This window comes from Taudactylus pleione, unplaced genomic scaffold (genome assembly GCF_031769625.1).
Source record: "Taudactylus pleione unplaced genomic scaffold, aTauple2 ptg000828l, whole genome shotgun sequence".
Classification (NCBI taxonomy): Eukaryota; Metazoa; Chordata; class Amphibia; order Anura; family Myobatrachidae; genus Taudactylus; species Taudactylus pleione.
Genome location: NW_028285230.1, coordinates 4,792,230 through 4,814,347, shown reverse-complemented (window position 1 = coordinate 4,814,347; position 22,118 = coordinate 4,792,230). Strand labels below are relative to the sequence as shown.

Below are 22,118 nucleotides of genomic sequence, written 5' to 3'. Positions count from 1 at the left end.
GCGGGGAGGGAGTGTTAGGTTTAGGCACTAGGGAGAGGTTAGGTTTAGGCTGCAAGGGGGAGGTTAGGTTTATGCTGCAGGGAGGCATGGTTAGGCTTAGGAACTAGGGGGAGGTTAGGTTTAGCCTGCGGGGAGGGATGATTAGGTTTATGCTGCGGGGAGGGAGGGTTAGGTTTAGGCACTAGGGGGAGGTTAGATTTAGGCTGCGGGGAGGGATGGTTAGGTTTATGCTGTGGGGAGGGAGGGTTAGGTTTAGGCACTAGGGGGAGGTTAGGTTTATGCTGTGGGGAGGGAGGGTTAGGTTTAGGCTGCGGGGAGGGAGGGTTAGGTTTAGGCTGCGGGGAGGGATGGTTAGGTTTATGCTGCGGGAAAGGAGGGTTAGGTTTATGCTGCGGGGAGGGAGGGTTAGGTTTAGGCACTAGGGGGAGGTTAGGTTTATGCTGTGGGGAGGGAGGGTTAGGTTTAGGCACTAGGGGGAGGTTAGGTTTATGCTGTGGGGAGGGAGGGTTAGGTTTAGGCTGTGGGGAGGGATGGTTAGGTTTATGCTGTGGGGAGGGAGGGTTAGGTTTAGGCACTAGGGGGAGGTTAGGTTTATGCTGTGGGGAGGGAGGGTTAGGATTAGACTGCGGGGAGGGATGGTTAGGTTTATGCTGCGGGGAGGGTTAGGTTTAGGCACTGGGGAAGGTTAGATTTAGGCTGCGGGGAGGGGTGGTTAGGTTTATGCTGCAGGGAGGGAGGGTCAGGTTTAGGCACTAGGGGGAGGTTAGGTTTAGGCTGCAGGGGGGAGGTTAGGTTTAGGCTGCGGGGAGGGAGGGTTAGATTTAGGCACTAGGGGGAGGTTAGATTTAGGCTGCGGGGAGGGATGGTTAGGTTTATGCTGCGGGAAAGGAGGGTTAGGTTTAGGCACTAGGAGGAGGTTAGGTTTATGCTGCGGGAAGGGATGGTTAGCTTTAGGCACTAGGGGGAGGTTAGGTTTATGCTGCGGGGAGGGATGGTTAGGTTTAGGCACTAGGGGGAGGGATGGTTTAGGCTGCGGGGAGGGATGATTAGGTTTATGCTGCGGGGAGGGAGGGTTAGGTTTAGGCACTAGGGGGAGGTTAGGTTTAGGTTGCGGGGAGGGAGGGTTTGGTTTAGGCACTAGGGGGAGGTTAGATTTAGGCTGCGGGGAGGGATGGTTAGGTTTATGCTGTGGGGAGGGAGGGTTAGGTTTAGGCACTATGGGGAGGGAGGGTTTATGCTGTGGGGAGGGAGGGTTAGGTTTAGGCTGCGGGGAGGGAGGGTTAGGTTTAGGCTGCGGGGAGGGTTAGGTTTAGGCACTGGGGGGAGTTTAGATTTAGGCTGCGGGGAGGGATGGTTAGGTTTATGCTGCGGGGAGGGAGGGTTAGGTTTAGACACTAGGGGGAGGTTAGGTTTAGGATGCAGGGGGGAGATTAGGTTTAGGCTGCGGGGACGGAGGGTTAGGTATAGGCACTAGGGGGAGGTTAGATTTAGGCTGCGGGGAGGGATGGTTAGGTTTATGCTGCGGGGAAGGAGGGTTAGGTTTAGGCACTAGGAGGTTAGGTTTATGCTGCGGGGAGGGATGGTTAGGTTTAGGCACTAGGGGGAGGTTAGGTTTATGCTGCGGTGAGGGATGGTTAGGTTTAGGCACTAGGGGAGGTTAGGTTTAGCCTGCAGGGGGGAGGTTAGGTTTATGCTGCGGGGAGGGATGGTTAGGTTTAGGCACTAGGGGGAGGTTAGGTTTAGGCTGCAGGGGGGAGGTTAGGTTTATGCTGCAGGGAGGGAGGGTTAGGTTTAGGCACTAGTGGGATGTTAGGTTTAGGCTACAGGGAGGGATGGTTAGGTTAATGCTGCAGAGAGGGAGGGTTAGGTTTAGGCACTAGGGGGAGGTTAGGTTTAGGCTGCGGGGAAGTATGGTTAGGTTTATGCTGCGGGGAGGGAGTGTTAGGGTTAGGCACTAGGGGGAGGTTAGGTTTAGGCTGCGGGGAGGGATGGTTAGGTTTATGCTGCGGGGAGGAGGGTTAGGTTTATGCTGTGGGGAGGGAGGGTTAGGTTTAGGCTGCGGGGAGGGAGGGTTAGGTTTATGGTGCGGGGAGGGAGGGTTAGGTTTAGGCACTGGGCCGAGGTTAGATTTAGCCTCCAGGGGGGAGGTTAGGTTTAGGCTGCGAGGAGGGAGGGTTAGGTTTGGGCACTAGGGGGAGGTTAGATTTAGGCTGTGGGGAGGGATGGTTAGGTTTATGCTGCGGGGAAGGAGGGTTAGGTTTAGGCACTAGGAGGAGGTTAGGTTTATGCTACGGGGAGGGATGGTTACGTTTAGGCACTAGGGAGAGGTTAGGTTTATGCTGCGGGGAGGTATGGTTAGATTTAGGCACTAGGGGGAGGTTAGGTTTAGGCTGCAGTGGGGAGGTTAGGTTTATGCTGCGGGGAGGGATGGTTAGGTTTTGGCACTAGGGGGAGGTTAGGTTTAGGCTGCAGGGGGGAGGCTAGGTTTATGCTGCGGGGAGGGAGGGTTAGATTTAGGCACTAGGGGGAGGTTAGATTTAGGCTGCGGGGAGGGAGGGTTAGGTTTATGCTGCGGGGAGGGATGGTTAGGTTTAGGCACTAGGGGGAGGTTAGGTTTAGGCTGCGGGGAAGGATGGTTAGGTTTAGGCACTAGGGGGAGGTTAGATTTATGCTGCGGGGAGGGATGGTTAGGTTTAGGCACTAGGGGGAGGTTAGGTTTATGCTGTGGGGCGGAAGGGTTAGGCTTAGGCACAAGGGGGAGGTTAGGGTTAGGCTGCGGGGAGGGACGGTTAGATTTAGGCACTTGGGGGAGATCAGATTTAGGCTGCAGGGAGGGAGTGTTAGGTTTAGGTACAAGAGGGGGAGGGTAGGTTTAGGATGCGGGGGGGCGGTGGGTCAAAATGCCGACCACAGGGATTCCGCTGAATCCCGACACTTGTCAGAATACCGACGCCGGCATCCCGACCGCCAGATTCCCAAAGGTAAAGACTGGGGTTAGAGGGAGGGTTAGGGTTTAGGGTTAGGCTCTGGGGTGAGGGTTAGGCTTATGCTGCAGGGAGTGCGGGGAGTTTAGGTTTAGGCTGCGGGGAGGGATGGTTAGGTTTAGGATGCGGAGAGGGAGGGTTAGGTTTAGGCTGTGGGGAGGGTTAGGAGTTAGGTGTACTTACCTGGGGGCCTCATGTTCTAACCTGGTCATGATGCTGGCGTGGGGATTCTGACCGCTAGAATCATGAGCGCCAGAATCCCATACCCAACCCTAACCACAGTTATGGGAACATTACTATTTAGTCTCATCTATAGAACCCCAGTAATCCTATTTGCTCTGGAATGTAGAACAAGATTTGTAACCTCCACTGCAGCCTTTGCTCTTCATTGGAGCCACAAATTATGGGCCTCATTAATGAAAGATGTTACTGTATTTTCAGTTGGTACACACAGTACTTCCCCCTTCTCCCATCTGGGGGACTACCAAATTTGTTGGGAGTTCCACGGATTCCCTGATGAATAGGTCATCTTTCCACATCCTGCCCACCTCCTAGTGGGTACAATTGTGCCATCTCGTCATCATTGCCACACCCCTGTCGCCACAAAGCCGCAATTGTCACTTTAATGCTGTGAGGGGGCCTAATGATGAGAGGTGTCCAGCCCCGCTGCTCTACAATGATTAGCTGTATCTCTTTTATAAAGATGAAAAGTATATATGGGTCATAATCAACTTATAAACTTGCACTCTGCTTATGGATGCACAAAGATACACCTTCTAAGAGCTATAACCAAAATAGGGGGTTCTCATTGGGGTGTGCCTATCTTGCATATGTGCACCCTGACTGTACTCGACTTGCACGTGAACACCCCTGACCTACCTCTCATAGTGCAAGGGGTGCGTGCAAATGAAATATGATTGCAAGGTGTGTGCACCGTCAGTGCGAGAAATATTACACAAAGAGCAGTCATGCTGCCCAAATACACTTATGCGTAACTGCAAAGGCTCCTCTATGTTTCAAAGGTGTTGAAGGTCTGCAAAGGCCCCATTGTAGCTATGTTCACTACAACTGTGCTGTGTGCTCCAGCATTTTAATACTCCCGACACTAAAAACCAAGTAAATGAAACCTTAAACTCAGATCCAGAACAGCGCATTGTCAAGCCCCATAGCGAAACTCGGATAAGGATTTGGCTTTGCCATTACAGCCTCTTTTGTCCTTACTCAGTGGCCCACTGCATTGGTGGTAGTTACCCAACTGCTTAAACTCTATCTTTTCAGCGCTATGCTATTACATACTAGGGCAGTAACTGTGAACTGAAAAGAAGCTGGGGTGTACCTTTCAACAGTCCCAATTTAGGGGGAGGATCCCGATACTAGAGCAAGCCACCATTGTAACTGGCAGCACTGTGGGCAGAGGTGCCTCCTGCCATTGATGACATCCACCTATAAATGCCTACTTAGCATCTTTTGGAGTACTGTATATGAATTGAGACTGTCCTGACAAATTTGGGACAGTAGGTGAATATGGGGGTTCTGCTATCATGCCTTGAGAACATCTGCATTTGGGTAAGTGTACAATTGATACATTCAGTGTTTCAAATCCAAGCAATCTAATGGTGGGAGGTAGTTTAGCATAACGTTTTATTGAACAAAATCTGCACTATCATGGAGGGGAACAGGGCCGATGAGCTAGAACGGATTCACTACTAGCAGATATATCAATGATTTACAATTACAACTAGTTTGTATGTGACAGCACTGAGCACACTCCAGCCACTTCTCCTTGGACTGCCGCCTCTGCAGTTGCTCCTAGCAACTTGGAGGAACAAGCACTGGACTCCATGCCTGCTCCGTTCCGGTAACGGTAGAAGTTGACGCCTCGTCTTCCGCGGCCGCTATGTGATCAGTAGTGGATATATCCCCTTCCGCAGATGTACCCTACTAACGATTCTCCACTGGCCATGTCCCTCTCTGGCCTCCCACACCAGTAGAGGACCGGAGCTCATTGCAGATTATACTAGCATTTTACAAATGAAACCTGTCTGACTGCAATCTATTTTGTCTCTCAGTTTGGATAACTGAAAAGAAACTTTTTGAATATTGATATTCACATATAGTTATATGGGTGTATTGCTTGATGCACACCAAGGGATCAATGCAGGGTTGAGCGTTCACCCATTTGCAAAGAGTAACTTGTTTTATACTGCATGCTCCAGAACCAAGCCAGCGTATGCGAAGCAAAGTTGTGCGCTTTTCAGGGGAATATACACTTGTTACTAGGAAATTGGAATGGACATCATAAACCGATGGTTAGTAACCATCGATGTTTCCGATTCGATGGAAATACTTTTTCCATCGAATACCGGCAGCATTCTGATGGCTGGCTGTGGAGGGGAGCACACTTTGCTGGTTGCTACTGTAGCTATCGGATGTATGTGCAATGCTGAATGCCGATTCCCAATTATCGTTCTGCGAATGTGCAGAACGGGTCCTGTGTGATTGCATGCAGCCCCTGCTATGCCTCTGTCTAATTGACAGGCAGAGGCATTTAAGGGGTGGTGCAGGGGCGGGGACGGCCGGCGTTCCTGAAAACGGGGGCGTGCTAGCCCTGTGTCCATGGACTCAGATTCCTGCCTCGATGGTGATCCCAGCCTGCTACCTCGCCCGCAGTGCTGGTATCGAAAATGCAGCAGGGGGTGTCATAGAGGGGGTGTTAGACACCTCCTGGTGCATTTGCATATTAGCAATTACTTTCTAAGCTGAATCCCCCCCACACAGTACATAGAACTGTGCGCACCGACTTTCTGCTACTCCTTAACCATTGCAGTTCATATCCCGGTCTCCTAAACATACACCGTCGCAGTACACATGAAATAAGATTGCGAAAACTCGTACGTGCACATAAAAATTGCTAATAATGCAAATTACGGACAAAAAAACCCTGCAAAAAGCATTTACTGTACGTCTCTCTATGAATAAACCCAAAAGTGTTCACTTTGCTTGGCAAACCTTCAAACACTTTTTTAGACAAGTTGTCTACTGTATCTGTTTACCCAGACTTCTCCCCCCTGCAGCACACAGCACTTATCACTCTAGATCCACTTTTAGAAGTCTGCTAATGGCTCCTAAATTCAATAAATACACCTGGTCGCTCTGGATTTGCTTCACAGGTAGAAGCAATCTGGTTACAATTACTAGTCTGCTAAATCTGCTTCCAGCCTATATTTCAAACCCTCCATTATAGGCATAATATAAAGTAACTGTGATTACTATTATCTTTTATTGATAAAGTACCAACAATTGACGCTCTACAGCATTACACAAACATATAACATATAATGATATGAAACAGAATGTGAGAATGACCCTGAGTTTACAATCTCTGTGTAGTGGAAACAGTTGGGGTCTGATTCTGAGCCACAAGCAACATCAAACGTGGCCGCATCTGGCAATTTTCCGTGTTCTGCGCAAGCGTCCCCAGGCTGCATATGCGCCTCTGCAAACGTATGCAATGATTCAGAATGATGTGTATTAAAGCTGTTTTTCTGCTGGCAGAATGGGTGGCAGCTGGGTGGCAACTATGCAAACACATGCAGAGAACCATTTTGTAGGTGTGTCGCAGGCATGTATCCATGGTTACTCACTATTCTGAGTTGTTTGTGTGCAGTGCATTTTAGATGGCAAATTTAGACGGATCTCCTGCACCTAGTATGGGGTAGGTGGAAGTGCTGCGAACGGAGCAGTGTGGGCGCTACGTTTGCGAATGTGCGTGCAGCCCAGGATACGGGCATATTGTCTCATTACTACACTGTTTGCAATGTCACGTCAAAGTCTATACTACTACAATTATTTTCACTTTGTTCAGTGAGTTAAACCTTAGCAATTCTCTCCTAACATATTACTAGGTTTAGGTACATTGGAGCCAATTCAGTAGTGCACACATGCGGACAGTGGTATGCAAATCAGATGCCTCTCCACTGATTTCGTGTAACTGGGTGGTAATCAGGGCCGTCGAGATCAGTGACGGGCCTGGGTACAGGGGGGCGTTGCCAAATCTGGGTGATGTGGCCACACCTCCTCCAAATTCTATTTTCTTTAAAGTACTATGCGGCGCCGCAAGCTGGGAAGAGGGGCGGATCTGTCCTCCTCGGCCAGGGGCGGGGATCAGTGCAATTGTCCCGTTCCCCTTCTGACAACACCTGCAGGCTGGGGAGTGAGACTGCTGCCACTGAGCAGCAGCAGTCTCCTCTCTCTCCCTACTCAATGCGTTACTGACCCCGCACCCCCCTCGCGGCACCCCTGATGGTAATGGGGTGTTTGCATGTAGGCTAAGTGATGGCATGTCGGGGGAATGTAGTCATAATTTGCGGGTCATGCAATTGACCATACGCAGTGATCAATCTGCATTGCACCAGGTGTAGGGATAGTGCTGTTTTGCCCCTCCGAATCTCATATAAATATAACTGCTCAGGTTGTTTTTGCTTACACATAACTACACACATTCATGCACTTAGCGTACACACAGCAAGGTTTGCACTACACCCCAGCTCCTCCCATCTGAGGAATACGCACACATTGGTTACTCACTGCGCTAGGTGTGTGTTTTGCACTTTTGTAAATACCTCTATCGGTACTGTATGAGAACCTGAAGTAGGACTGAGTGCATTTCATATGCAAGGAGTTCATTAAACACCCAAGCCTGTGGGTGTCGGCCTCTGGACAAGAAGGGTCTAGTTGTTTAGTGAGGTAGTGTTGTGGGGTGGGGTTAGGTTAGCCTATAGGACTGGCAGGGGGTGAGTCAGTGCTATTTCAGAGTAGCTGCTTGGCAGCCATTTTATAGAAATTTCTCTGGTCAGCTGTTTCCCGCCCTCCCTCCCTTATTCATTGTGTTGTTTGGTGCCGACTTTTCTTGTGGCAGGAAAGAACGGTAGCAGTCGCCATCTGTCTTTGGAGCTTGAGGTGCTCTCTCTTCCAATAAATGGCTTAGGCTGATTTTACCCTACTGGGGTCAGCGGCACCACCGGTCCAGGTGGACCTCACGTCGTGTCATTGGGATGGGAGGTGGATACCTTGGGCGTGGTAATGGGCTGACTGCTCACCTCCCATTTAGAAGATCGGTGTGAGTGTGCAGATGGTGATTTTGCATTGTGGGACCGTTCTTTCTGCGCCACCATACTTTGTCTGTCTTTCTTTCTTCTTCTATTAGTTAGTTCGGTTATATATTAAATAGTTTAATTCACAAGTCTCTGTGTCATTATTTCATTATGATTATGGCTGATGGTTTAACCTGCACTGTTAGGAGGGAACACTCATCAGGCGATGGGGAGTTTATAGAAGTAAATAATACATTTTAAACCCACATCCACAGCAGCGATCACTGACACATCGCAGGGGCAGTTTCCTATCGTAGCCCATGTCCCTGTATATGAATATTAATACATACAACCAATGCTTCATTTCACGGACTGGAATCACTTTAAACTGAAATATAACAGCCATCTCCACAGTTAGGAGTACTGAGGTCAAATATGTGTTTTTGGTCATGGGGCTTATTTAATATCATAATGCATTATTGTGCTGCAATAAATAGCAAGCAATCAGATATGAGCATTTAGACTGCTAAAGTAGTTAGATTACTATCTTATTCGTTCCTATGTTGTATAGCATATTGTGACAAAAACACTGCGGAAGTTGTCAAGGGGAGATAAAACAGATGTGTCCTGTTACATCTTTGGCGATGGCACTACAAACGTGCACACGCATCGCACCATGAGATTACCCACAGCAGCATACGCTATGATATGCTATGGCGCGCACTGCAATTGCACCATATAATCCTATGGAGGCGCGGGTGAAAACACAGTGTGAATATCTGCTCTCGGCACACGCCTCACGCCATGCGTGCATGATTTGCTGCATGGGCAGCAACGATGTAGCAGGACACGTGTCCTGGGTTCCTAGCTCCTGTCTGGGAGACTGTTAGCTTTGGGCCTGATTTATCAACGAGTTTTATCACTCACAACGAGTGATAAAACTCGTGCATTCTAAATGGTGCTCCAGCCAATCAGCTCATACCTGTCATTTTTCAAACAAATGACAGTTGGGAGCTGATTGGCTGGAGCACCATTATCATATGCAGCGAGTTTTATCACTCGTTGTGAGTGATAAATCTCATTGATAAATAAGGCTCAAGCTGCCAAACCACCTGTGAGAGGCTGATAATAGGTGGGTCAGTTTCTCTAGACTGTCTCTCAATGCATGTGGAGTAGGTTTCAGGCCTGCAGAGAAAAAGACCAGTGCTTGTCATTGTAAGTGCTGTGCTAAATGGTGATTAGTGAGTTGGTCACTTTCACCTTGAGTGAGGGAATTCTATGTAAGTTAGAGCTCTACATCTTATTTAACTCCATGGTAATACAAAGCAAACCAATCAGAAATGTGATTTCATTAGTCTATCTTATACCCCTTTTCCACCTAAATTCCGGGTCTGACCCAGAGTTGGAACAAAGTTCCTATCCAGATCAGACCCGGAATTTTGCCGGCGCCAACTCGGGATATTCCCGAGTCAGCGCCGCTCACACCGCAGTCGGGTCTGCATAGACCCGGCTTTTGCGGAGTGAAAGTGGTCGCTTGGAGATTACGTCATCTCCAAGCGCCACTGAAGCCGGACCAATCGGCTGGCTAGCAGCGCACTCCAATTATGTGACCCGGAGTGCGCTGTTCTCACAGCAGGGTTTCACGGGCTACGCCCGTGTTAAACCCTGCTAGTTACCTGGGTTGGATTGCCGGGTCACTCGACCCGGCGATCCAACTCTCTCCCCTTTTACACCAGGGAGCTGCCCGGGTTATCCCTTCAAAAACCCGGGTTTTAGCTCCGGTGTAAAAGGGGTATTAGACTAGATCAGTGGTTCCCAAAGTGCGCTACAAGTCGAATTAAACATAATGCGTGAGCACAGTTCAACATGGTAGCACAGTGTCCTTTCATCCAACTTTTTACCTTCAAATGCGTCTTATTCGCAATGTGATGCAAATAGTAAGCACAACCAGCTTCTGCTGAGTAAAATGATATGCGGCATGCATATATTCTGTGTGCGACTGCGGGTGTATCTGCATGCGAAATTCTACATCACAGTGTCAGTGGTTTTTTAGCGCTCAGTTATATATTTGGTACCTTTTCATGCATTTTTACCTTGTACGATGCCATATTTACCCCTACTGACAGACTTTAAAACTATTTTTTTCTCACTGAACTCTTCTGCCCATGCTTTGACTAGCATAGTTACTAAACTTTGTGGCATTCCACCTATTCAGTACAGCAGGGGCCGAAATAGCAGGAGCTTGCTCTGGTGCCAGGGCTCCAAGCTGCACCTCTGCATCCACTGGGTCATGAAGGTGGAAGTGGGGGTGTCCAGGAGGAAGGGGGCCCTGCCTATTTTATATGCTCCATGAGCAATATCGTCTAGTGTTTGCCCTGCAGTGCCGGGCTCAATGTCGTTAACGACACTGAGCATCCACACTGAACGATATCATTAACGATATCGTTCAGTGCTGGCACCCTCCCTCATTCCCGTACTTGCAGAACCTGACGATATCATCAGGTTGCCCTGCAAGTACGGCTGATGAAAGATATCATCAACGACCAGCTGGAAAGCGCCTCGCTAATCGCTGACGGCATGCCCACTGGACGATATTGCGGACGATGAACGATAACGACATCATTATCGTTCAAAGCGTCCAATTTATCGTCTAGTGGATACCCGCCCTAAGGGTCATTGGGGAAGATTTATCAAAGCCTGGAGAGAGAGAAAGTGGAGATAAATCCACGTTATCTCTCTAAAAGCTACTGTTTGATCTACCTCCCCCCGTTGTTTCTTGAAACTTGATTCTGATAGAGAATGTACCATACCTCCCAACTGTCCCGCATTCAGCGGGACAGTCCCGTTTTTCTGACTGTCCCGCTGTCCCAGCCGCAGGCCGCAGTGTCCTGCGGTGGGCGGGAAGTTGGGGGAAGCTTACACCGCTGCTCTGCATAGCGAGAATAGATGCTGTGCGCATGCGCACAGCATCTAATCACAGTAGGGAGGGAAGCCGGGGGGCAGCCCAGCATCTCGGAGATGCTGGACACGCCCCTTAGTGATGTAAACGGAGGTGTGCCATCAGACCACGCCCACTTTACTATCAGGTCACTCCTTTTCGGGCATGTCCCGATTCATCTGGGTCAAATTTTGGGAGGTATGATGTATTGAATTCTGGCCTCAGGTCCTGTATATCAAAAGAGCAAAGATAGTCAATATGAAGCTTAACCCCGGCCTCTTCCAGCCAGCAGAAGTTACACTTAGGATATGGTAGCTTTTCATTCTCCGTACACAGAGGGCCTGATTCAGCTACCTACACAATGCCGATATTTACAGTTCAGAGGTGGACTGTGTATGTGTCTTAGCGATGTGCCCACACGCACGGTGAATGAATTACAATCAAATGTGACTACAGTTGTAGTGAGGATTTATTCGCAAGTGGTTGACAGGCAGAGGCCATTTTGTGGGAAGTAAAAGGAAGTGGCGACAAAAACGTGGTTATGCCAGCCTACATCTGGAAAATATGGTGCCAGCGTCTCAGTTTCTTGGATAATCTGCGTGACCACTAGATTACGCATATGATCGATTATCGAAGGATCTGCGTCAGCGGCTGCGTATTTGTACGCACTTGCTTGGATCTGTGAAGCCGCCGGTGGGCGTCTCAGTACTTTTCCAGCAGCTGCGTACGGGATCGCAGCTGGAAGGGCATTAGAGCACATCTGTGCATCAGGGACACAATGCAGCCACCTGAGCCAAACTGCATCTTATACCCCTTTCACACTGAAAATCCCGGGTAATTCACTTTTACCTGGTAATTTGCTAAACAACCTGGGTTTTTTCCCTGTGTGAAAGGGTCAACCCAGGACTGAGGGCCTGATTCAGAGCCGGACGCTATTTGCGGACGGTCGTTCCAAAAAAGGGGCCGGCTATTTAAATTGAGCGCTCGCTCTTTGCGGTTTGTTGACGCCTCTATGTCTGAGCAAGCGAACGAAAAATGCGCTCGCTATTTTGTAAAGACGCCCCTTTGCCGTTCGCATCACACATCATCTCTGGTATTTATTAGATTAATCGGGTACATCGAAAGGCATCTGAACTGCTCGCAGTGCTTGTGGTAGGAATTACTTCCCGCTATCACTGTGAGCAGTTCAGGCTAAAAGACAACCAAGTGACGTGGTCGATGACGCTCCTTTACTAATTATGCACACCCATTAAACGCCCTTTTGACTGTTTGGCACGCCTGCGTTCGGATCTCCACTCCCCAATTTCAAGCACCTTCCGCTGTTACCACCCACAAACGGTACATTCTGTCAATCAAATTAGCAGCCCCTCGCTGTTTTACGAGCGCACGATTTCCGACCGCAATGACTGGTTTGTGCATTCGCATTGCAAAAAATACGCATGTGCAGTTGTGCAAACATAGCTCAGAGCGAACGAGCGGCCGCTTACGAGCGTCTCTGAATCAGGTCCTGAATTCCCAGGTCTTCGACCTTGGTGTTTTTTGCAGAGTCGTAGACCCGGAATTAAGTCCTGGGTTGACCCTTTCACACAGGGAATAAACCCAGGTTGTTTTGCAAATTACCAGGTAAAAGTGAATTACCCGGGATTTTCATTTTCAGTGTGAAAGGGGTATCAGACAGAAAATGGCAAAAAACCTGGCACGCAAAATGCCGGGAAAAAGCTGGGCTTTTTGCCATTTTCTGTCTGAAAGTGGTTTTAGACATAAATCCGTCCCCTGAGGACGTGGCTATGGCTGGGTAGTCGGGCTTTGCTTCGTATATATTGTATATACCGTATGGGAAAATGGTGGGATTTACACTGTATAATAGAGAGAATTGTCATAGTACTGTAAATCATTTTCAAGCAGCAAAGCATTGTTCTTTATAAATAGCATTGTTTCCTTATGTGACTGTTATACCCCTTTTCCACCTAAATTCCGGGTCTGACCCGGAGTTGGAACAAAGTTCCTATCCGGATCAGACCCGGAATTTTGCCGGCGCTGACTCGGGATATTCCCGAGTCAGCGCCGCTCACACCGCAGTCGGGTCTGCATAGACCCGGCTTTTGCGGAGTGAAAGTGGACGCTTGTAGATGACGTCATCTCCAAGCGTCACTGAAGCCGGACCAATCGGCCGGCTAGCAGCGCACTCCAGGTCATCGTGACCCGGAGTGCGCTGTTCCCATAGCAGGGTTTCACGGGCTACGCCCGTGTTAAACCCTGCTAGTTACCTGGGTTGGATTGCTGGGTCACTCGACCCGGCGATCCAACCCTCTGCCCTTTTACACCAGGGAGCTGCCCGGGTTAACCCTTCAAAAACCCGGGTTTTAGCTCCGGTGTAAAAGGGGTATTATTAAGCATACAGTGGTTAATATCAGTCTGTTCTCTGAATGTAAGCAAAGGATAATAATATATGCACTTAAGTAATGATCTAATTTCAGCAATGTTTCTATATAGTGCAGATGTGTCCTTATGAACTGTTTCTGAAGTCGCGCTACACACAGCCCCACGCCAAGCGTCTGTCTCGCTCAAAATGTGCGTCTTATGCGCATAAATGAAACATAGAACTACTGTACATTGCTAGCTTGCACTGGTCAATTTGTGGCTGAGGGGCTCATTTATCAACGAGTTTGATCATTCACGAGTGATAAAACTTCAGCTCCCAACTGTCATCTGTTTGAAAAATGACAGTTGGGAGCGGATTGGCTGGAGCACTGTATATCGTACTCGCGGCGAGTTTTATCACTCGTTTTGAATGATAAAGCTCGTTGATAAATGAGGCCCTGAGTCTGAAGCTGTATACGAAATGCTATGATGCCGCAGCTTTTCCTTACACCAAGTTCCGTTGTTCTTCGTCGGCTACTATGTACGTGATTGCAACTAATTCCTGTACGGTTAAAGTCACAGCCCAGCCTCTGTAGTACACTGCGAGTGGAGTTTCGGCGCATCTGCCGTGCAAATATGACACAAAACGTAGAGTAAGAGACGGTACTCCTCTGTGAGCACCACTGTTGCACAGAGTGTCTCACGCGGGATGCAGTCAGCATGCCCCCACGCAGCATGCCGGCGGACTATATCCCGGCACCGGAATCCCGAAAGCAATCGGGATCACGGCTTCAGAATGCCGACCGCAAGCATGCCGAAGGTAAGTATCGGGGAGTTAGGTTTAGGGTTAGGCACTAAGGGGGGAGGGTTAGGGTTAGGCACTAGGGGGGAGTGTTAGGCACTAAGGGGGGAGGGTTAGGGTTAGGCACTAGGGGGGAGTGTTAGGCACTAAGGGGGGAGGGTTAGGGTTAGGCACCATGGAGGGGGAGGTGAGGTTCAGGCACTAAGGGGGGCGGTTAGGCACTTAGGGTTAGGCACCAAAGAGAGAGGGTTAGGGTAAGGAGAGGGTGAGGGTTAGCATCAGGGGCGCCGAGAAGGGGGGAGAGCGGGTACAGATTACCCGGGCCCGGGCTTCCTGAGGGGCCCGGCGGGGGCCCGGGTCCGGCGCCGCTCCCCCCTTCACAGCAGCCCAGTACACAGCATGTGTTGAGCTGCAGTTGGAGACTGCTTGTGGCTGCTGAGCAGCCACAAGCAGTCTCCTATCACACTGATCGCGCCCCCCCTGGCTTTGCGCCGGGCTGAGGGGGCTCAGAGCGCCCCCCCTTCGCGGCGCTGCAAATCTTTTTTTAGTCTCGGCAAGGGGGCGTGGCTACGCCTCCCGCTATTAGGCCACGCCCCCTATTACCGGGGCCCGCCACGGCTCTTGGCGGGCCTGGTTAGCATACCGACCCACAAATGTCGGTATTTTAACCCTGTTGGGATCCCGGCGTCGGGATTCTGAGCACTGGGATCCCGACTGACGGCATTACATACCCAACCTGTCTCACGCCATATGGTGTATAAATGCTAGGTGTGTGAGGACACATCTGCACAGTAAAACATAAAGATAATCGAGAGCCACAGTTAAGTTACTAACCATAGGAATGCTTTACTGTGTCACCCAAAAGTACTGTATATACTGTTAATGTTTATTAAAGTACTGTATAATGCATAGTTGAGCTTGATTAATATATTAATGTATATATATATATATATATATATATATATATTGCAGTCTCTTTCTATCATGTGGAGCTCAGTGTTTATACATCAGATTAATATCAGTGCTTGAGTTCTGGCAGCCTAGACCAAATGAAATTACAGTCAAAACAGAAATGCATTGAAAATAATTTGGAAGATCAATGATGATTATTGGACTGTATGATGGTTTATGGAAAACTTTGATATATGAAGATTTTTAACCTTCTCAAAATGAAATGATGAATGTATTCAGATTTCATTAAGTGTTACATGCATCAATCTGATGATCAGTCTGTATCTGTCTATTCCACTTCTAGCATATCCAGTGACACGCACCAGTCTGTGCATGGCGAGAGATACAGTATGCAGGGCGGTGACTGAATCCAAAATGACGATACAGTAAATATACTATATACTTCACAGAAGACACCCCAAGCGCTCACCTTAATAAACAGAGCTCCCTTGGCGGCCAGCGCGTCTATTCCTCTCCCGTTGGGATAACAGTGATAGGTAGCGTCCAGGATGGGGTAGCGGCTGGCAAACATGAGCCCACTGTTCAGGACCTTAAAGCCGCAGCAGCCATGGCAGCTGTAGACCCCCACGTCATACAGGACATATTCAAAATAATAGTGTAGCTGCTCTTTCAACTTCTCTGCGGCCCGTTTGTCAAACACTTCCTGCAGGCACAGGAAGTCCAGGTTGGCTGGGAAAAAGGCAGATATTTCATGGTCCAGGATATCGTCCATATGCTTTTTTTTCCGGGCTGCGGCTTTCTTAATGATGGATGCCCTGTACAGAAGTTTGTTATTGATGACACTTTGGTCAGTAGCCCCGTCTGCCACCCTGCCCTTGACTAGCGAGTCACGAGAAGTGGTGCAGCTGTCCAGGCTCCCACCATCCCCCTCCCTGTGCTTGTGGTTAGGGGTTGGGCTTTTTTGGAAGTCTGGTTCTGTTTCGGCCAAACATGCCACATTCACATGTCCACTCATGGCATCAGCCTCTGTGTCGGAGATGTGGCCACTGTCCTCTCCACTAATTCGTATAATACATGGACTATCCTCTCCTTCGCCCATATCCCCACCATTTCTCCCATCCCGTCCCTCTTCGCTGCTGTTCTCTCCAGCATTGTCTCCTTTGTATTCCATTGATGTTGTTCTCTTCATACCCATGTTGACTGCACGGTGGGTAACGTCGGCTCCCTGTGGGGATACCAGGCTGCTGAAGCTTGCAGCACTGATGGAAGTGTTTGTTGGGGAGTCTATGTAAATCTTTATTTGGGGCCTACTGGCTCCATTGCGTATTCTCCTGCCAATTTCTTTGGCCCGTGCTTGAGTGTTAAAGAGGTTAGTGAACCTTGCAAGCGAGTCCGGCAACAGGCAGACGTTGGCCGAGCAAAAGCAGAAGCTTTTCGTGCTGCCTGTTCCTCTCCATTCAGTTAGTAACTTAGCTCCACTAGCCCTGGCCTTGTCCTGTAGTCGGGAGTAGGTGTAAGGTCTACGGACAGCTTGGAGAGGTGACCACACCAGGAAGCCGATGAAAGCGAAGGGGAGAGATGAAACAAGAAGGGCCAAGTAAATTGGAGTAGTGATGATGATACAAAGGGCCTGAAAGTAACAGGGATCATCAGACCTCTGACGTTTTTCATAGGTGGTAGGCAAGAAAGAGGCCAGGAGGCGATCTCCTAACCACACACAAGGGAATATTAGTGCCCATGACAGGGAGTGGAGGAATGACAGGAAGCTACTGGGAAAGGGGGAAGTGTGCAAAACCATCTCAGCTCAGTGGTGTCTTCTTCATGGGAGCTTCTGCGTGATGTCACACTAGTTGAATAATCTGAATGAATGGGGCACAAGGCAGGAACCACCTCTAAGCTTTCTCCCAATGGCAGTTATTTGCACTGCTGACAAATATCACCTTGACATGTCTCCAAAACAGAAGATATATCTAGGAACAGGATGAGCTTGTGACCCGGGACATGTCATTGCTTCTCAGAGTCCGTCATGCATAAGAGAAAATCCTGTAGAGAAAGAAAGACAATTGTTGAATACTGCAGATTGATAGGGCAGAAGAGAAAAAAATTAAGAAACAAAAATCAATTCAAATGTTGCTCACCAAAAAGCGGGGAGCTGAACCCCAACAAAAAGTGGTGCAACAAAAATAATGGAGGAAGGGAGCGCAATTGGAAGAACAGCAATTTAATAAACAGATAAATAAAAATACTGTCAATGATATAACAAAATATAGTCTAAACATACATTATAACCTAAATTATAAGCTTGAGAATAATTTTTAAACACTGTATTTCATTCCAACAACTCTCAATTAAAAAAAAACAATTTATTCCCATCATTCTGAATTTAATTTAGGGATTATAATGAAAAAAATATATCTTTGTTTCTGAAAATCCTAAATGAAAGACAAGACAAAATTTCAAAATTAAATTAGACCCCTGGTTGGTTGCTTTGCGTTACAGTGCATTTTACCTTTTCAGCATTTTTCATGAAAACATTATTAATAAGTTCAGTGTAATAAAGAACTCAGGGGTCTATTTACTAAGCCATGGATGGAGATAAAGTGAACGGAGATAAAGAACCAGCCAATCAGCTCCTAACTGCCATGTCACACACAGTTAGGAGCTGGGGTTCTGGTACTTTATCTCCGTCCACTTTATCTCCATCCAAGCCTCAGACCCTTCAGTCGTTCAATGATAAGGTTCTTCTTCTAGAGCCACTTCTAGATCAAGGCTGTCCAACTGGAAGTATAGAGGCTGGGTATGGCCTTCCTGGCAGTCCGCACTTTTCCATACCACTAAAACCATTTTTTAACAGTGTAATGCCCCAGGGTTAGGGTTGCCAGATCTTCCCTTTAATAAGGGACACATATGAATTACACAGGTTCTGTGGCTGATTAAAATGATAACTATTAGCACATTGACGTGAAAGGAGGCCATTTCTTCTCCTCCACAGCTGGCCCCCAGACAAGCCTGGACCCCAGGTAATCATTACTCTGCCCCTCCCCGTCTTGGTGCCCTTGCATTCATCTACTGTAAGGAACGTAAGATACCAAAGTCCTCATTTTCTTTTCTATGGGCTGCGGTGCTCTTACATAAAAAGAAAAAAGCAAGTTCTCTGGAGTTTGAGTCTGACAGAGATACCGCCATCTTGAAATGGATTTGGCCATTGTAGCACATTGTCTACTTTTTTAAATTTTGAACGCATGTGCACACTGCAGGAATTCCTCGCTGGTAGCATTATGGGGTCTATTTACTAAGCCTTGGAGAGAGATAAGCATCAACCAATAAGCTCCTAACCAGGGCCGGCTCCAGGGTTCGGAGCACCCCGTGCCGGCCCTTGAGAAGGCTCCCTTACATCGTGCGTGATGAATCAGCTTGTGACCGAATTTGGGGGCGTGGCCTAATTACCACAGGCAACGCCCCCTATGTGACGTTATTTGGACTAATGTCAGGCTGGGGGTAAAGCCCAGCACTCTGTCACTGGCTGGGCTTCCCCCAGCCCTCTCCTGTCAGTGAATGGTTGCCGCGCATGCGCGCAGCATCCATTCACACTCCAGGGGTCCGGCACCGCAGCGGGGGCCACCAGACTCCCAAATATGACCACACGCGGGCCACTTCAGCCCGCGGGTGGAACAGCAGGACTTCTACGGGTGGCGCCCCTGTGCGACCGCACTGGTCGAACACCCCTAGAGCCGGCCCTGCTCCTGTCACTTTACAGGCTGTATTTGAAAAGTGACAGTTAGGAGCTGATTGGTTGGTACTTTATCTCCATTAACTTTATCTGTCTCCAAGGCTTAGTGAATAGACCTCTTTATCTTCATGCTGTTCGGCAATATGAAATGTCAGTTTTCAGATTCAACGGGTCAATTCATAAATAGTTAGACGACGCCCAATTACCCAGATCCCTCTGCTCTCATGAGCTTTGTTTGACTCAAATGTAGAGTAACATGTTCTAGGCAATAAGCAGTACTGTGTTACCCAAATTGCTGTACAGCCCAGCATACGCAAGGGATTGATGTGCTGTATACTGATCACCTATAACAATGGGCCTGATTATCGGGAATCAGCGCGTATGCAGGACCCATTCTTCGACTGTGCAGAATGGGTCCTGCATAGTCGCACAGAAACCCTTGAATGCCTCTGCCTCATTGACAGGCAAAGGCATTTAAGGGGCGGGACGGGGCGGGGGAGGCCTCCGTTCCCAGAAATGGGGGAGTGTATGCCCCGTTTTCCGGGTGTAGCTAGCCCAAAATCTGCGTTCAGCAAGTGTCCTGGGCTCACAAGCCGGCTAGCTGGCCGGAGGACCGGCGCCATCCACCATCGCGACCATCGACTACCGATGGTCGCGATGGTGATCCCAGCCTGCGACTCCGTCGCATTGCTTGAATCTTAAATGCAGCAGGGATGTGTCATACACCTCCTGTGCATTTGCATTATTGCAAGGATTGCAATTGCAAAGCTGCCTGCGCGCATACATCATATATCTATAGCCTGCGTGCAGCTTTGCAATTGCGATCCTTGCTAAATCATGCCCAATATCATAGGGCCTCATTCAGCACAGATCGCAAATCTGCAGACGCACGCACCCGGTCGATGTTTGCATACTGAGCATGCATCTCAGTACGCGTGCGCGAACCGGCTGCTGCAATCGCGAAATCGAAGGAACACAGACGTACCTGTATGTTTGAACGTCGTTACAGGCGTGCATAATTAAGCCCCAGCAAAGGCATACGCAGCCAGAGGTCTAGATGGCGACAGGAAGTTTCGCATTCTGTGAGTCAGGGTCAGCTGTCAACTGTGTATATGGGTCCGATGTTACTCAATATTACCGACGTTTTCACTGACTTGTGGATGTCTGTAATGGTGGTGGCCGTGTTGGTATAGTGCTGTGATCGTAATCATATGCATAATTTCACAGCGAGCGGGTGCGTGCGATCCTTGCTGAATGATGCCCATAATGTGGAATAGGAGATGATTTCTCTCCCTGGGACTCCATTAACTCACTTTTTAGCCAGAAGCCATTTATCTTTCCCGGGACAGAACAATAACTATTATTTCCTGTGACAACTTCCCTGAAAAGAAGACGTACAGATCAATTCAGCACCTTCAGTGTCTGCATGTGTTTGGGGATGTCTGCTCCCTGAGGCAAGAACTGTGTAACAACCGAGCTGGTTCTGAGCAGGATGATAGATTTACTGCTGCTCTCTGCAAATATCTATCCATCTATGCAGACACAGCGTAAGACCTCCACATCTCCAGCTTTGGACAGTTTGATTTCCCATTAGTTTGGAATGTAATAATTCATGGTAAAACGTAAGAGGTAAGTAAAGTATAAGTACGGTATATGACCGAAGAACGTTAACAAACCTTCACAAACACCTAAGAATAATGCAGATTAACTGTAGGGATGGCCATCGGTGGGGGGCGGTTTGTGCCATCAATGACCATCTCTGCTGGGGGCATGGCGGGCCAAGGGCTAAAAATACAATTGGGGCAGGGCTTATGGAAGGCCAGAATTATAATGCTGAGCAGGTGCTGAATGTTTGTATAGCTAATTCCTCAATATAAAAATCTGTTGTGTTATCACATAGCTCTCATTATAATACCCTGAGGTATTGGTGGCTTGAAAGAATGTGGTAGCACTTTACTTCCCATGTAGTCCTTAATCTAATGCACTCAGGGCCTAATTCAGACCCGCTCGCGAGCGAAGGACGCTCGCAAGCGGGTCGATGGTGCCCTAATGCGCATGTGCGCATTAGGGAGCTCCGTCGTGCGCATGCGCGAGACCCGGCGAGGGACGGAGAATCCGTCGCTCGGGGTCTCGCACCAAAGGGGGCGTGCTGTCGATGGTGAGTGGCAGCACGCCCCCTTTGGTGGGCGTGCCGGGGGCGTGGCTGCCAGACGGAGGCATTCCCATGGGAACGCCTACCGTCTGAGTCCGGCCCCACTGACATCAGTAGTGATGTCAGTGGGAGTGATTTTGGCTCTGATAGAGCCAAAATCACTCCAGGGCTTGCGGCAGCGAGACCCTACGGCAGGGTCTCGTCGCAAGCCCGATGGTCGTGATGGTCTTGACCATTGCGACCATCATCATGAACGCTCGCTACAGCTGTGGGTGGTAACCCACAGCTATGCGAGCGTCCAAGAGCCCGCTCCATTTTTAGGTAGGAGGGCCCTGATTCAGAGCGAGCGCTCTGGTCAGAGCGTCCGGCTCTGAATCAGACCCTCAGTACAACAAATAGTACCACCTATCCGCTTCAATGCGATGTTAGTTTATGGACTGCTGAACTGCAGTCCGGTACTCATGCGGTATGTAAAGTTAGTATTACTGTAATAAAGAGACCTGTCAGCAGGACTCATTTTAGACTTATCTCTGTCTCTTCCACAGGCAGAGCAGCGCTGACTAGACTCCCCCTGGGGGCTGGGCCTCAGACCCTCTGGTTGGCTGACACTCAAGTTTCTCCTCCACAAGGCTGAGTTATAGGCAGCATTCACTCTCCAGTTCCTCCCCCTAATATCTAGCAGTGTTCACCTCAGCGTCCCTCCTATCAATCACTGGTTTTCAGCTCTCAAACACCATGGCACGCCATCCTCTATTCAGGTACGCAGCAGTTCAAGAGCCCCCTCCAATAACTGTTTCTCTGCCAGCTCCAACTGTCACTTCACAAACTGCATATGGCACCCCTTCAGTGCCAGGGATACTGCAATAGTTCATCGTCCTCCCAATAAATGATCCCACTGTCACCACTGTAAATCATTAAACCCCTGCATATAAATTACATTACACTACAATGGCACACTATACATATTTATAAATATATATAATAACTATATACATACTATTTACATGCTTAAAGCTGCTTATTTTAATATTGCATAAATATAATTGCAAATGGCAACTTAGAATAATGTTTAGTTGGATGTATGAACTTTCCAAATAGAGGTACATTTGACAGTATGCAGGCACTAAGTCGATATTCACAATGTCG

At 48.7% G+C, this 22,118-nt stretch overlaps 1 protein-coding gene across 3 annotated transcripts in view; it reads right to left on the bottom strand.

The window, feature by feature from the left end:
* Positions 1-22,118, bottom strand: part of SMPD3 (sphingomyelin phosphodiesterase 3) — a 203,076-nt gene that overhangs the window by 36,756 nt on the left and 144,202 nt on the right. For all 3 annotated transcript variants that reach the window (XM_088458332.1, XM_088458334.1, XM_088458333.1), the window contains one exon: positions 15,560-17,133. In XM_088458332.1, coding sequence (XP_088314458.1) covers positions 15,560-16,888 — 1,329 coding nt within the window. In that variant the 5' untranslated portion in view covers positions 16,889-17,133. The remainder of the gene's footprint in view (positions 1-15,559; positions 17,134-22,118) is intronic.